The 17,123-nt window shown below is 44.0% G+C and overlaps 1 protein-coding gene across 2 annotated transcripts in view; it reads right to left on the reverse strand.

Annotated features, from left to right (window-relative positions):
• Window positions 1-17,123, reverse strand: part of HDAC8 (histone deacetylase 8) — a 673,568-nt gene that overhangs the window by 212,241 nt on the left and 444,204 nt on the right. For both annotated transcript variants that reach the window (XR_015300718.1, XM_086942007.1), the window contains exon 8: window positions 1,095-1,267. Coding sequence is in view for 1 of the 2 variants with exons in the window: in XM_086942007.1 (XP_086798133.1) it covers window positions 1,095-1,267 (173 nt within the window). In the remaining variant the exon portion in view is untranslated. The remainder of the gene's footprint in view (window positions 1-1,094; window positions 1,268-17,123) is intronic.

Consider the following 17,123-nt stretch of genomic DNA (forward strand, 5'->3'; position numbering starts at 1 on the left):
GGGGGGTTCGGGCCCTATGAAAAGCGTGAGAACTTGACAAGCGCGCTCTTAGGGCCCGTCACCCCGGATCCCCGCCACACCCCCATTGGAAGTCCAGTAGCCAGTTGGCTACTGGACAGGAACTCCTTCCGGGTCAGGCGACAATGCACTTCCGGTGCAAGTCAATGCATTGGGGGCGGAGCCTAAGGGGGCTATTTAGCCCTGGTGGCACAACTTCTCGCCTTCTTGTTCCTGCACTGGACATCAGACGGGGGATATCACTGGAATCTCCCACCCACCGTCTATAAAATTAGTGGTTCTAGTTAGTGGAAGAGGGCGATGGGCGAAAGAGAGGCCACAGAACATTGATTTGCAGGGGGTGGGGTGGGGGGGCAACGGGACGCCCGCTTTCATACTCCCAAGGCCAGCACTGAGGGGAGAGATGGTAAGCTCTCCGCAGGGAGAATGGGGACACCGGCTGGGGAGGCAAGGGCACCAGATCACACAAGCCTCCTTGGCAACCTGGTGGTAGAGGGGTGGGCCCCTGGATATGACGGACAAGGATCGGGGGCTGGGGGCTCACCGCTCAAGGATGCAGGTGGGTTGCGCCTTGCGTGGTTCTCAGTTTGGAGATGCGAGCCAGAAGGCCCCTTGGTGCTGGAGGAAGTAGTTATTGCATAACCGGTGGTTATGAACAGTTAGCATACTTGTACATATTAAAAATGCAAATATTTGAATTCTGAAATGTGCAATTTGAATTAATGATCTTGTCATGTTTATGAATGTTTTGGAAGATTAAACATGGCCGTTTCTACCCACACTTTAGACTGGTTAGTTGTTTGTGGGTTGCATAAGGTTGGGGCGGGGTCATACTGGGGGGTTCGGCCCTATGATATGTGAGAAATGTTGCTCTCCTGTCATGTTAATCCTGTGATCCCCAGCCATGGATGCTACCAACACTTTCGCAATTCAGAAGGTTATTACACAAAAGAAACGATGAAACAGCTGAGCCTGCAAATATGGATGCACATTTCACAGCCCCTAGACTCGTGAGTTTAAAAAACACAAACTGAGCGGATTCACTGTCCAGTCTCTGACTTCATCCATGTACTCACCTCCTCCCAGGATAAGCGTAGGCAGCCGCCACTGAAGAACATACTTTAGACAGTTGCCAAGGCCCTCGGCTGTCATGTTAAAGGAACACATGGGGTCGCCAGCTATGGTGTCCGCTCCCAGCTGCAGAACCACAGCTTCAGGATTGAACGCAGAGTGCGCCTCCTTCAGCACCCTAAGGGGAAACAAAAACTCTAGCCATAAGCACCGAGAATCTTTAAAAGCCATCAATACATGAAGAACACTTATTAACAAGTATAGCACCAGACGCACATTATTTGGACATGTTGGCCGATAATGCATAACATAAAAAAAAATTAACACATCAATCCAGAACGTGTTAAACATGTTCAGACACCAAGCAAAGTGACTGCACACCTTTCATATCTTGCCTGGATGAGGAAGTCCCATACACAGCACGTATGAATTGATAAGTCAATCAATTAGTAGCAGCATCCGGTGACTGGGATGAGGTATTTAAGAGTGGTAAACCAGTCAGCACCCACACAAAGGTTAAGCAGGTTTCTACTCACATGCATCGAATTTCAGTTTCACACCTTCTGAAGGCGTCCATAGTTCAGAGTCTGCCCAGTGTGAACCAATGCATTTTGTGTTTCTGCTTGGCTTCGGCCTCCCTCTTCACCCTCCTAGGAACCATGTCTGCTAGGCATGGAGGTGATTCAGGGTGCTCCATGGGATTATGTTTTGGGGAGTAATGGACTTGATCCCCTAGAGGTGGACAAGGTTTGAAACTTGCCTGAAGGAAGTGACTGGATCTTTATATAAATGATTACTTTGGAGAACTTGCCTGAGCAAATTCTTCTTCTGAGCAATTTGACAACACAACCTTGTTTTCTTCACCTGCTCCTTTTGCATTACGGAGCGCATTGCATTCTCTAGATAACTTCAACAGTTGTCAATTGTTTTCAGCACTGATTGGGGCTTCGATGCTGTCCCTTTCGCAGATGTATCAACAAAAAAAGCGCCAATGCTGCCATTAATTATTTCTCACGATATCAACAACTCACAATCGATTTAAACAAAAAGTGAGGGGATCTATGTCTCAAGAATCAATCTTCAATTTTATTGATTTATTGCTTCATTTAAGTTTTTTTTATTTTCTCTAGATCATTTTTCAATTTGAAAAAACATATAACATACAAAATATGAGACACATTATATACACTTAAAACACTCCCCTACCAACACTCACACATACACTCACTTGTGAATCACAATCAAACACTCTCAAGCACACTCTACAATACAGGGTACATATTAACAGTTATTCAGAATTCAATGTAAATCATATATCTATAATGCCATAGATATTCCTTTAAACCTATTTGTAAATTTTCACAAAAGATTTATAATTTCTTTAACATTCTTATGGCATAATGCAATACAGGGTTGCATTATGCCATTCTGAATAACTGTAATATGTACCCTGTATTGTAGAGTGTGCTTGAGAGTGTTTGATAGTGATTCACAAGTGAGTGTATGTGTGAGTGTTGGTAGGGGAGTGTTTTAAGTGTATATAATGTGTCTCATATTTTGTATGTTATATGTTTTTTCAAATTGAAAAATGATCTAGAGAAAATAAAAAATAAACTTAAATGAAGCAATAAATCAATAAAATTGAAGATTGATTCTTGAGACATAGATCCCCTCACTTTTTGTTTAAATCGATTGTGAGTTGTTGATATCGTGAGAAATAATTAATGGCAGCATTGGCGCTTTTTTTGTTGATACATTAGGCTGTGGCTTGGCCTTGCTGCTTGGGAGCCCATACCCAGTAGTGTTTATTTGTCCCTTTCGGAGAGGCATAATCTGTCATTTTTTGCTGATCGCTAACTTATTTAGGAAGCTGTGATTCACTTTCTACGGCAACCTGCTTTCACTCCCTCGTTGTTGTAGAGGTAGGTAAGGTTCTGTTTTGGATGAGGTCCAAACTTCTCTGGTGGCTGTCTAGACTGCTGATTAGCTCATAGGACTGTTTCTGCTGATAGAGCTGTGTCTCTATTCACTTGGCAGTTGTCTTGACCTGGGTGTCAGCTTTCTTGGTCCAGTAATGATTTGAGGGAAGCTCCCACGGTGATTGTTTGGTTGCATTGTCCCTGGTAGTGTTGATTCAAGTGGAATCTCGCCCCTTTCCTAGTCAGATGCCCCTTTTCTCAATTCGGCTGGCCCTGTATTGATTTCCCTTCGGGAGGTTGTAACTGTGATTCGCTTCCTTCTATAGTACCTCCTGTTGGAGTCCTATATCTTTTTGCTGAGGCTGTTGTTCTTTCTGACCATGTTTGTGTTGGAAGTTCCTGGCCTGTCCACTGTGTTGGGCCCAGGAGGCCTGTTCAGGTTGAACGGCCGCGGCACAGCAACAACCTTCCCTAGTGCCTGTTCATTCTTTTTGTCCATCTGCCCCTTTGCTGACTGGAGGGTATGGTCGAGGCTTTTTCTCCAGTAGGAGCAGTGGTGCTTTGGAATGGTTTGTGTGGTGTGTATGGATCCTGCCTTGGACTGCATCTGCCTTATGACACTTCTTGGTTGCTTTTGAATTCCTAGGGCAACGGTTGAATTTAATCCAATTTTAGGAAGGCACACCCGGGCACTACTCACATACATACAGGTGCTTTGTTCCCTCCTCCTTCAAGCCTCAGGCAGCTACAACAGGATAGTGGCAGTCGCTTTATCACAAAGTAGCCGTTTAAGGATTTGTGCTTATTTACAAAATGGCCTGTTATCTAAAATACATTTGCATATTTATTTTTCAAGCAGCCCGTCAGAAATGAATGCCTCTAAGGTTGATTTTTATGTCATGGCTCAGTTTCTGCATGTAATAGGATGCACGGATGCCACTCATTCACAGATGCCCTCCTTCAGCGACAGAGTATTTGTATCGAAATAGAAAAAACCCCACTGTTCACAAAATATTCATTTAACTTGCAATGCTGCTTGTATTATCACAGATTTGGTAGGAAAAGACCCAGGAACTGCACATCGCTCTTTCATGTTTCGTCATTCAGGTCTTTACAACCAGCTGGCAAGAGGAGAGTTTGGAGAGGGGAATCTTTTTGAAAAGTGTCCTGATAATTGAACCTTTCCATAAAGTACACATTATATGTTCTTAAAGTGTAACTCCCGTTCTTCTCTGAATGTAGGCAGCAGCCCGTATGTAATTCGTCCATGGGTTATACGACATCTTGCCTAAATGCAAGCACCGCAAGGGAAAACGCATGCTGATTGCACATAAGCAAACAAGAGCAGGCCTAGAGCACACTTTCGAAATTCTGAAGGGGAGGTTTGGCTGCCTTCATATAGTGGAGGAGCATTGGAGCACACACCTGAAGCAAGCTATTAAATTATGCCTGCCTGGGCAATGCTGCACAGCACAGCAATTATACACGGCTATCACTTGACCCTTAGGATGGCCGTTCTGGTGAAGATGAAAATCCAACACAGCCAGGACAAGGATCAAATATGGGAGCAGGCGGCAGGGCACATTGAACTGACATTAGAAGTAATTATTTTTAAGGTAGGCATTACAGGAGGAATGCTCAACATATTGACGCTGATAATTCAGCTTTATTAAAGTAACATATTTTTTTTTCCACAGAAGAAGAACATCAAGTACAGGAAATCTTCCAATAGCAAGAATATTTGTTTCATTATATGAAACTTGTGAAACAGAAAATCAATTAACTTGCACAAATACTTTAAACGTTTCACAATAAATAAAACAAATCTAACCTTTGTAGGTGGTCTGATGTGTTAGCTTTAAGTCGATGTCACTACTATTGCCCCTTCTTGGCCCTGCAACATTAGCCGCTGCCACTGCTGTGTTGCGCATTATTGGACACATCCCCATTGTTGCTGGTGAGATTGAACTTTGCATAGTGACACTGGTGGATTGCAAGGCATCCAGGACATTTGTAATATAACAGAAACTACTTTGTAATTTCACACTTTTGTTTTCAAACTCAACCTGCAATTTGGTTGTACGTCGGTACGGAGTATGCGTAACATTTGTAAGTCGATCCACAGATCTACACATAGCTTGTGGTTGCTGTCTGGAATGATACAGCTCTTGTCTGAACAACCCCCTGATTTAATGAATGAGTCAAAGTGCCTGTGGCCTACGACATTTCGTTTCAGCTTTGAGCCACTGCTGCAGAACAGTGTCTTTTAAGCCAACCGTGCGACTAATGTGACTCAGGACCTTATGTTGTATTACTCAACCTTCAGCATCTTTGTTTCAATTCTTTGAAAATCAGCCGGGGAATGTGTGCCAAGTACCACTTAGGTGGATCTTGTTCTACCCAAGTACTTCCTACACTTCTACATACAGCTGGTGTGCCTGATCTCTCTATGGTTGGGTTTGCAGTAGTTATACTAGGGGCAGAGTAGACTACATTTTGGCTTTCCTGGTCTATATCAGATTGCTCCTCTTGAGTGAAAAGTCCACTTTCCCTGCCTGTATCATTTGAATGGCTTGCCTCAGGAGCAGAGCTACCTTCTTCCCCTGGTATTGTTTTTTCCGGTCTCGTGATACATTACCAATAGTAGGATCTATAAGTAGGGAGAGGGGGACATGTCATTGCATTGTGTAAGGACATTTGATTTAATTAGACATTCACAATGTTTACTAAGCCTTTGTAATGACTACTCAATTATGTGAAAAAAGTATATGCTCATAAATGCTCATAAAGCATATGCTGACTTGATAAACTCATAAAAAACTGAAAAGTTCCACTACAAACCAAATATGATTATTTGTAACATAGCATGCTTCAAGAGCAAATATACTATCTAATAAATCTTACCAACATAGACCACAATGCATTACAAGATCCTACATGAAATGTGAACTGCATTAAAATAATCATTTTACATATTTAAAATATTATATGCGTGAGTAAATGATTTACATGTGTGTATGATATGTTACTCATATGTGGATATATTACATAAAAAAATAACTTGCATACGATTTCTAACTTACTATTGGTACTTGGAGTACTTTCAAATGTGTCAATGGTACTGACTCCACCTATCACTAGAGATTTAATCAGTTGCTCTAGTAGTGTTGCTGGAGGTTCAGTATTTGGTTATCCTTCAGTACATGAACTGTCTTGTCTTCTTGCCAAAAGTCTTTCTTTTGTGCGCCAGTATAAGTCATACGATCTATTTCTTTTTTCTTCCACAATCCTGTTTGTCACACCAACCACATTTCTCATCTGCTGGATACATGCCCGGATTTGTCCTTTGGTGGCCTCTCAAACAGTTGCCAAAAAGTGACTTGCTAAAAAGTTTAGCATTTTCAGTGACACATTCTTCTGTCAAAAAATCAAGTTCCTGGTGGCTACATTTTCTTCTATGCTTCCTACTTCCTTGAGCCTGGGAATTGTGGCTTGGTATGATGCAGGATGGGGTGGATGGCAATGGATTCCTCCCTCTGCTCGGACAAAACTTCTCCCAGGTGGCCTAATGCACTGCTACGGGTCTTTTATAGATTCCGTGATGTCATAAATATGAGACACAGAGACATCTGCTATTTGCGAATGATACTGACTCCTAAATTGCGTTTCAACATTCTTAAATAGCAATTTCTAAGAAAGCGCTGTTTTAGACACTGATCTAATAGGAACTAAAAATCAAGGGTAAGGGTTAAAGCCAAGAATGCACCGAGGGAAGTTCCCCAACAAGTTCTGCTGCCAACGTTATGATTCTGGACCTTTTCTTTCTTCTTTCAATAGCCCACCATCAAGGCCACTGAGTTTTCAGTAAAAATGAAAATAGATGAAAGGAGCGTCACATTTAAACACAATTTTTCAGTCCAATACTGTAGTCCAAGATTTTTATTCTAATGTTTCTTGTAATCCAGAAATTCACAAATAGAGAGAAAGGAGTTTGGAGATGCGAGCCAGAAGGCCCCTTGGTGCTGGAGGAAGTAGTTATTGCATAACCGGTGGTTATGAACAGTTAGCATACTTGTACATATTAAAAATGCAAATATTTGAATTCTGATCTGTCCTCAACAGGGACTGTGCCCCTCAAGCCTGCCTCAGGTTCTGCACTGACTTTGGTGTATACTTACAATCCAGATGCAAAATCTGTGCTGATTCTTTCGCCACCAAAGCCGGGGACACCAGAGATCAAGCCCCTGCTGACTCTGGTGTCCAACCTCAAGCTGAATCCGCTTCAAACTCAATCGAGGTTGCACCTTAATTTCACTTCTGCACACCCGGTCCTGCTTTGCTCAGATTCTGACAAAACAGTTCCTCTCCCACAAGGCCTTTCTCAGAGGCTTCATCCATTTTCTTGGTTCTGGCTTTGATCAACCAGATGATAGCAATTGTGATGATGGGGATGATTTACCTCCAGGCCATGATGAAGATGATGCCATTTACAAGGACTTACAGTCGTCTAGTGGGCGGGATACTTCCATAGACATGGGCCTGGTGTTGCTCCTTTGTTCCCTCCAAAAGAGAGCTTTACTGTGGTAATTAGGTATGCCGCTGAGGTCCTGGACCTAAGGCTACCTTCAGTGGAATTCAAGATGAATGAGGTTCTGCACCTGGGTCAGCTTTATCTGAGCACGTGCTTCTATCAAATGAAGCCATGACGGACACCCTTTTGGGTAATTAGGTGAAGATCTGCTCTTGCCCACCAGGAAAGAGGCAGGTGGCCAGGCATCATAGACCAGTGCCTGGTGACCCGCACTTTCTTACACAACACCGACTCCTTGAAGTTTGTCAGTCTGAGGGTCCACCAGCAAAGTTAACTATAATGCATTCCCCACAACTGTTCCAGCCAGGGAGTTAAAAAAGATTGAGGTATTCGGAAAGCGGATATGTTTCTCCGGCAGTCTGGCCTTAAGATCTGTGAATGCGGACTGCCTATTAGACCGTTATACACATGCCATGGGACATGGCTAGAAATACCTTGCCAGTAGTCTCAGAGGAATATCGAGCCTCTTTGTCTCAAACCATTCAGGATGGTCAGGATGTAGCAAAGTATGTCATTAGGGTTGGCCCTGATCTGACTAGACACTAATGTGGAGCCCTGCCACCACAAATGGAAGGGATCCACTGGGTTTTCTGGGGATGTACGTCTATAATGGATATACTGTTTGATGGATCCTGCCTCTTGGCAAAAGTCTGATTGCGCCCTCAGGCGATTTAAAGAAAGGAGAACCACAAACATGTTATTTGGGCATCCTTCCCCTGCCCTGCAGTTTCCTCAACAGTTCTGGCCCTTCCGTGGTTACTCAAGGGGGTTTGTGTATAAGCATCCCTAGGCCTCACTACACCTGTTTTGGGGCCGAAGACGGGAATCATGCAGACATCAGGCTGGTCACATAGGACACTGTTCCACTCAGTTCACTGCCCCAGCAGGATTAACTTCCAAGCTGCTTAAGTTTGACCTTAGAAGCCCACAGCCTGCTAGTGGGAGGCAGAATTAGACATTCTCCTCCAGGGAGGCAGACCCTTAAATCTAACAGATGGTTCCTCCAGATAGTCCTGCAGGCCTATACCTAAAGTCCAGCAAGGCAATGTGCCCTAACACTTCTTTACGGTCCACCTCAATTCCCTCCTACATCTGATCGGCTTTTCGAAGACAACCTATCCATTTTATTGCATGAGGTGCAGGCTCTGTTGGCCAAACGAGCATTGAGAAGGTGCCCACTTTGGAAATCAAAATGGGTTACAAATGCCGGTATTTCCTTGTGCTGAAGAAGGATGGAGACCTTCATCCTATTTTGTATTTACGCCCAATTAATGCTTTCCTTCAGAAGGATAAATTCCAGCTGCTCCCTTTGACCCATGTTCTGCCTCCCCAGGATGCAAGCAACTGGATGGTACTTTCATGTGCCCCTTCTACAGACCTCCACAAATTACCTGCAGCTTAAGATCAGCCAAAATCATTTTCTGTGCCTCCCATAGGCCTTACTGGTGCTCTGCGGGTGTTCACAAATGTGATGACGGTGGCCGTTGCCCATCGTCAGATATCAGGGATACCAGTATCGTCTTCCTTGGCAGCTATTGAAGGTGGGCTAGCCACAGTCAGTCATAAGTCACCTCCAGGTGACGGCTAACAGGCCTGCACCATTTGGGTCCTCGATCAATGAGCCAAAGTCATACCTGACTCCTTTTCTCTGTCGCAACAAGTCCAAGGCATTTGGGCTAGGATGCCAATATATCAGCATTAGTCCTGGATCTCTGTGAGAGTACCTCTGAGGCTTCTGGTCCTGTTGGCCTCATGCTTGTCCACTTTTCCAGGTGGCACATAAGGCTCTGCAGTGGGATCTGAAGTCTTGGTGGGCCCAGCATGAAGGACACCTGTCAGACTGTTATCCAGGTTTCAGAGAAGACTGCAAGAGTTCTGTGGTGGATGCTAGATCTTAACTTAAACAGCGATAGACCCTCTCCCTTCCCCATTCAGAGTTGACCGAGGTGACCAATGTGTCCCTGATTGGTTATGGCAGCCACTGGGAGAGGAGGCGTTTAGAGGACTCGATACCTGGTGGAAACCTGGCTTCATATAAATCCAGCTCCAGGTCATTCTCTTGGCTTTGAGAACATTCCATTAAGGAATGGCTGGTACAGGGTCTCAAGGACAACACTACCAACATGTGTTGCTGTAAGAAGCAGAGCAGAGTGGAGTATTAGGTCCTGTGCCAAGAGGCTTAGTGGTTTTTGAGTTGGCTGGAGTGTCAGGGCATTTCCATGAGCGTGAACCACCTGGTGAGTCTTTGAACGCCAGAGCAGGCAAGCTCAGCCAGTGGCTCTTGGGGATCACAAATGGTGGATATACCCTGAGGTGGCTCAGAGTTCATTCGGACAGTGGCGAGACCCCTAGCTGGATCTTTTTGCCACTGTCATGAATATGTAATGTCCCAACTTTTGTACGTTGGCGTTTCAAGAAAGCTCTCTCTAGGATATGCATTCAGGCTGGAGCATGGAACTTCTGTACTACTCTCCACCACTGCCTCTCCTGTCCTGAGTTCTGAAAAAGATAAAGAGGAACCGGGCCAAAGATGGGATTGTGTCACAGTATCACAGTGATACACACACCTATTGAAAAGAAAAAATAAGTAAAAAAAAAAAAAAAAAGAGGAACCGGGCCAAAGTCATCCTATTGGCTCCAGATTGGTCCAAGAGTGTGTGGTACCCAGAATTTTTGGGCATTTGCATCTGTATCCTAATCAGGCTTTTGCTTTAGGCAAATCTTCTATTCGGCACCCTGGCCAGCACAATCTACACCTCTTTGCATGGAGATCAAGCGAAGCAGTTCACTGCATTTGATCTCCATTCTGAGGTTATGCATATTATCCTTGCTGCATGGCAACCCTTTATAAAGTCCATTTATGTCGGGCGTGGGACAAATTTGTGACCTTGTGTGAAGTGTGCAACACAGATCCCTTACAAGCCAATTAGTTGGATGTATTGCTGTTTGTTTGGTCTGTGGCACAGCTAGGTCTTGGGCACTCTTAACGATTATTTGTCAGCCATTGCAGCATTGTTTTGTTTGCCGGACCAACTTTTCTTGTTTAAATCACCTGTTGCGATGCAGTTTAACAAAGGTTTGATGCACAAGTTCCCTCCCAAACCAATGTGTTGTCATAGTGGGTTCTCAAGTTGGTCCTGACTTCCCCTATGTGTACCCCTTCCAAACACTTGCACAGCTGCTCGCTGCACCGGCTAACTATCAAAACAGTCTGCATCATTGTAATCACTTCAGCTCACACGTACGTGAGCTTCAGGCGCTACACCATATCTTCAGCTGGTATTGAGGACCAGGGTGGCCTTCTTGCTGAAATTTGTAATGCTGTTCACTTTGGGCAAACCATCACCCTCCCAAATATCTATGCTCTATCTAATACCTCAATTTAGAAGAAGAGACTCAGACTGGATTCCAAGAAAGTTCTGAGCTTTTATACTTATGCCACCAAAGATTATCGGGTGGACGATCAATTCTTTGTGGGATTCATTGGGGCAAAGAAAGGCAAGAAAATATTTCCATCGCTGTGGTCCTCTGCATTGAAACCTGCTACACTTTGGACAAAAAGAAGCTTCCAGAAGGAAAGGGGTTTCATTCCACCAGAGCCAAGGCTTCTTCCACTGAATTGGTTCTGGGCATCTGTACACACGTTCACGATGCACTACTGCTCTGCAGTGGCAGCTCCTCTGCTAAGGTGGAGGAGTGACACCCCCACTTCGTTTATACAGCAAAGAAAGGAAATAAATGATAATAACATAATGTTATTATCACTTTATATTGTCCTCCTGCTGCGGCAGCTGGCGTGAGGGGGCAGGCGGGACAGAAGAGCAGGGGAGGAAGGTACAACCCTCCTAAGTGCTCAATGACTGTTTGGTCAGACCTCTCGATCCGCCCAAAACAGTCATGCACGCTTCCCCTGTTCTCCATGCAGGCTGAATTACAGCCAGCATGGAGAACATGCCCATCCCTCCAAACCCTGGCTGAGCGCTCTGTCACGGCGCTCAGACCAATCACAACACTGCATAGGTGGCCGGCTGGGAGGTAAGTGTTTTTTTTGTTATTATTGGGGACTCGAACAGGATGACTGGTCAGGAAGGCAGAGGAATACTGACATGCCCCCAATGTGCCCTTTAAAAATGCAATCTGCAAAGTTCTACTGGGCCCGTGAGAGCCCAAACTGGAGAACTTCTGGTGAAAGCCTACAAGGGCTCCACGCGGTGTTCACAAACATATTCCACCTTCCAGAGAAGACTGTCTATGTGGAAGTGAAACAGGATGAAAGGGTACATCCATGGGCAATTGGAAAGGGCTTAAGTGCCCCCCTGATAAATCTCCAGGCATGAAAACAGAGGTTCTGGAGGTTGGGTGCATACCCTAACTTCCACTTAATTTGTAGAGAATGTCCATCTTGGGAGGAAGATGGAGTGCGAGGCACATGAATAGGTGCAGATGGTCTGCAAACCACACCCTTCTCGGTCAGTCAGGGGAAATGAAGAGGAAAGTCTAGAGGGCATAGGACTGAAGGCAATGGGCATGGCTGCAAGTTATTAAAAAGATCGTCATGGGGTTGCCCATAGAGCAAAGAGTTTCCGAACCACCCCTGGATAGAGATGCCACTTGTGCTCGCCAAGATGATGCTGACTGAGGATGCCGACCCTCGATTTCAATGAGCAGACTATATGGTTGGGGAGTGGACAAACTAGACTCTGGTATGCCCACGCCAAAGCCTCAGTGCTTCCCCCAGAGAAGCTGATACCTCACTTGCCCCTGCTTAATGATGTACCACATCATAATGGTACTGTATATCAAGATCTAGACTGACTGACCACAAAAGGAGAAAGGCTTTGAGCGCCAGACAAATTGATCACAGCTTGAGCAATGCAGAACCGGCTCTTCCGGGGACAAGAGACTCTGACCTTCAGTTCCTCCAGCTGGCACCTCACCAAATTATGGATGTATTTGTCACTACGCTGATTTGATTTGGGCATTTATAAAGCGCAACAATCACTCCAAAAAGAGCATTGTGGCAACAGCTGGTGAACGGTAGAAGGACATCCCTTGAGACAAGTGCTTCTCCACAGACTACCAAGTCATGTCCACCGCAGTGTCCTGGGAGATAACAATGGTATTTGACTGATCTCTCTCGTGTCGGAAACACAGCCAACGGAGGCACCACTGGGAAGCCCTCATGTGCTAGCATGTGGGCATGACTAGGAGGATGCAGAAAGCCAGCAGATGTAGCAGGCGGAGAACCATCAATGTTAGAATTTTATTTGCAAAAGATCAGAATTATATCCTGAATGTTCTGTATGCTTTGTGGAGTGAGAGAGCCCAGTTCAACGTTATATCCAGTACTGTCCCTATAACAGGAGGGGGACTTAGACCACTTGGGCATGGAAAAGCCCAAGTGGAACAGCCGTGAGGTTGTTGCCTACAGATACTGTGACAGCCACTGTGGCCAACTGGTTATGAGCAATCAGTCAGCCAAGTACGGGATTAAACAGATACCTGACCTCCTGAGATGGGCCGCAGTTATTGCTAACACCTAAGTAAAGCCTTCAGGTGCAGATATCAGGCCTGCATTGGGCCATGCCCTCTACCCCTAAATCTTTCTGCAGCAGGGTGTAAGACTAGAGGATTTACCCCAATCTGCCCCATAGGAGGGGACAGAAAGCCCACTGGATGCCAGGGATATGTGTATAAAGTAAGAATGGGGTGAGGCAGCCCATCCTGACATTAGCCGGTACCCCTACCGCTAAAGTCACCACAGTCTTTCTGTCCCCATGGAACATAGGGCATACACATCCCCATGACAATCAAAAGAAACTTAGGATTCTTTTGAGGGCAGTTTTGATATATGGATCGGGATAAGGGGGGGGGGGTCAATTTTGATTTCCTCTCACCTACCATGGTACTTGGCTGCACTATTTGAGGTCAGCATTAGCTGACAACCAGGTAACCTACGAAACATGGCCATTTCTGAAACCTAGAGAACCGAGGAGATTCCAGGGTGGTGTATCTTGCGTGGATCCTACTATGTTTTTCCCCGATAAAAACTGTATCTCATTTGTATAGGTGGCTCCTTCGCATTAAAAAGGAACAGATGAAAACTGTGACCATAAAAAGCCACTGCACTGTCATTATGGTCTTCACATTGTCCGTTCTTGTCACAGGTCCAGTCCCACAAGTGGGGTACAGTTTTTAGTGGGAGAAGTTTGAGAACCCAGGGTGGCAGGAATTGTGTGAATCCCGCAAGATTCCGACATTTTCACTACAGAAATGTGAGGAAAATGCATGGTTTTGGACAGAATTTGACCTTTGCATGGTATTATTGTTGTCGGATCCGGACAAGTCCCACAACCACCCAGTACTTCCCTGGGCGTCTAGTTTTCAGAACTGTCTGGGTTTGGTAGGTTTTGCCAGAATGGGTCCATTTTCAAGGTGAAAACTTGATGATACCATGTTGTGCTTTGAGGCATTTTTTGCCATTGGCAATATGGCCAGTCAACAAAGTGGGCTATCTTTTTTTTAATCAGGAGAAGTGTGGCAATGCTGGGTGGTGGGAGGTTTGTGGATCCATGCAGGTTTCGGGACGTTCCCTCACAGAAATGTGAGGAAATATGAATTTTTAATCCATGTTTGATGTTTGTAGAACATGCTGGGCAATAAAAGATAACTGGAATCACACAGGTCATACCACCCTGGACACCCTGGGATATCTGAGATTGGTAGATTTCCTTTGGAGGCAGCTGAGCTAGGCCCAAATACTGCCACTACCCACCTTGCCAGAATGAGTCGATTATCAAGGTGAAAACTTGATGTATTCTTATTACATTTTGGGTCTTTTCCTGTTGCATGGGCTAGGCCCCAGTCTCACATGTGGGGTGCTAATGCTATTGGGAGAACTGTGATGAGACAGAATAATAGTACATTTGTTAACATCAATAGGATTTCTCTACATTTTTCAAAATTTTCTCTAAATCTTATGATAGTAATGGTAAACCAAATTCAGAGTTATAAAAATAACCACTATTTTGCATCTCTGAATTTTAGGCACATTTCAGAAATGCATGGGTGTCCTTCATACCCAAAATGTACTTGTCAGATATTACCATATGCATTTGTGCATGGGTGGTACACAATGAAAAATCATTATAAATTGCAGCTCAGTAGTTTGCTCTATATAGTGTGTGTTCTCCATTCCATTAACAACAAACACTTCATATCCCTGTGGCCTAAAGTGTCTGACAGACGTAAATCGGCCTTTGTGAAAAAAAATTACAAATGAAACGTTGTCACCCGTTTCTCTTTTTTCCTCTTTTGTTGAATCACTTTTAACTTCAACTATTAGTTTCTATGGGAAAACCAAGAGTGATCTACACAAATGGCCCTTTGTTTAATTTGGAAATGTGTCTACTTTTTCAGAAATGTATAGCTTTCTGGGTTCACCCCTGGATTTTATACCGGTTTCCACCACAAAATGTAAGTAGAAAGAAACCATCAAAAGGGGAAAAATCAACTACCCCTAGAAAATGCAAAAACTATGGTAAACAAAAATATTTTTTTTACAGCCCTGCCTCTTCCTAGACCTCAGAACAGGGTGATCTTAGCACAGCAAACCTTTTGTGCATGCACATTTTGAAAAAAAGACACTTTTCCACAACATGTTTTCCTATGTAAAAAAAAATAGATCTACTATATTTGTGGTTATTTTCTTGGTTCACTCGTTAGGAATCTACAAAAACTGTGTTCTTTTAGAATCTCCGACATATGGGGAAAAGAATGCAAATTTGGCCGGGATACCATTAGTGGGATACACGTTATAACAGCTTAAGCACAAAGTAGTACGTTTTTGACCATTTCCAAGGTGTAAATGAGACGAAAAGAGGTTGATGAATATCCGTAAACATATGGTTGTTCAGAAACTAACAGGGCCTACTTCCAGATCCTGTGAGTAGGGTTACTGATGTAAAAATCTTCATGTGAGCAAATCTTTTGAGTGCAAAACCAACTTTTGTGCATCTAAGCTAAACCTATATCCATACATAGGCCATAATATTTTCGACAAGCCTTCACAAAGTTTATCTAGTTGCAAAATATAAATACTCAGTCGCCGACATAGCGCTTGGTACATGCTACCAGTTATGGATAACAAGGGAACTGCAGCACAGCGACATGAAGTGATTCTCCCAACCAGTACACAATGTGGTAATGGGAAGAATGTCCGACTGGGGAGATCTCCTTGATTCTCAGTTGACACCATGTTTAAAGTGAGTTTATTTATAGTAACATTTTGTATAATGGCGTGAATGCATAAAAAGTAAATTACGAGGGATAGTCACAAGGCGTCCTTGGAAACGAAAGAAAGATTGAGTAATGGTGGAATTAAAGCATATGATACATCCTGAGCTCTACTATAATGAGAATCCGGCATAATGAATACTGGCCTATTGACAGTCTTTCTGTGATAAGGCAACTAGCCTACAGAGCCCATTCATAAACCAAGTCTCTGCATATACGGGACCTGTGAATATTCAGGTATTTGATATAATTAAAGCCTTGAAGTATTCAGGGTCTGGTATAATCAGAAATAGTATCATAACATAATTAGATATTTGACAGAATCCATACCCAGAACGAATACGAGCCCTGCTGTACTCGGATAGGCTACGATCGAAGCTCTGATATAATGCGGAAAACTGTCTTGATTGTTCACCCCTAAATGGAATAAGTGATTTTTGGTTATTTTTACAAAAAAAGTAGATTCCTGAAAATGTCTCTTGGATAAGTAGATAGTTTATAAAATGTCACACAACTGGGAACAGCATCAAAAATGCAACGTAGCCAACGTCTGCCTTTTTGATATATCATAAATCTTTGGTACCAAATCAACTACTTTTCCAAAGACTAAGGGGCAGAGACATTCTGGTCAACATCCGTAATTGGATTAAGATCTCACTCACAGGCAGGGTCTACATCATGACAACTGCCCCTTTCTACTCACCACCACTCACCCATCAGACAGATTGTCCCCTATGGCCCCCATTCATTTTTAGTGTACAGTATATCAGGCTCCTATTACCAGAGCTGGCCAACTCTTTCAACTTACCTGGTACAACTACACTGATGACACTCCGATTATTCGAAAACTGAAACGGCCTTCAGACCTGGAATCCAGCCAGTGTCTACAGACAGCAGGCATTTCAATACGAAGAAACTTGTGAAGCTCTGCCCCTTGAAAAACACGATCCTCAGCTGTGGAGCCTGGCAAAAATATGAACCACCATCTTCCATAACGAACCTATATATCCACCAAATACCTTGATAGAAGTAAAGAAGCTGGGCATGTTCACGGACTTTAGTTTCTCACTCCAACCACAATTTAACCAAGTGAGAAAAACAGACTTCTTTACCATGAAAAATCTATGGCAAATCTTCTATGACCTGGGTTTCTCTCAGGCGGCCTAAAGAGCTCTTGTGCAGTCACAACAGGGCACTATATTGGGTTCCCTAAATCTGCACACTACAAC

The sequence above is a fragment of the Lissotriton vulgaris genome, chromosome 10 (assembly GCF_964263255.1).
Source record: "Lissotriton vulgaris chromosome 10, aLisVul1.2, whole genome shotgun sequence".
In the NCBI taxonomy this organism is placed as follows: Eukaryota; Metazoa; Chordata; class Amphibia; order Caudata; family Salamandridae; genus Lissotriton; species Lissotriton vulgaris.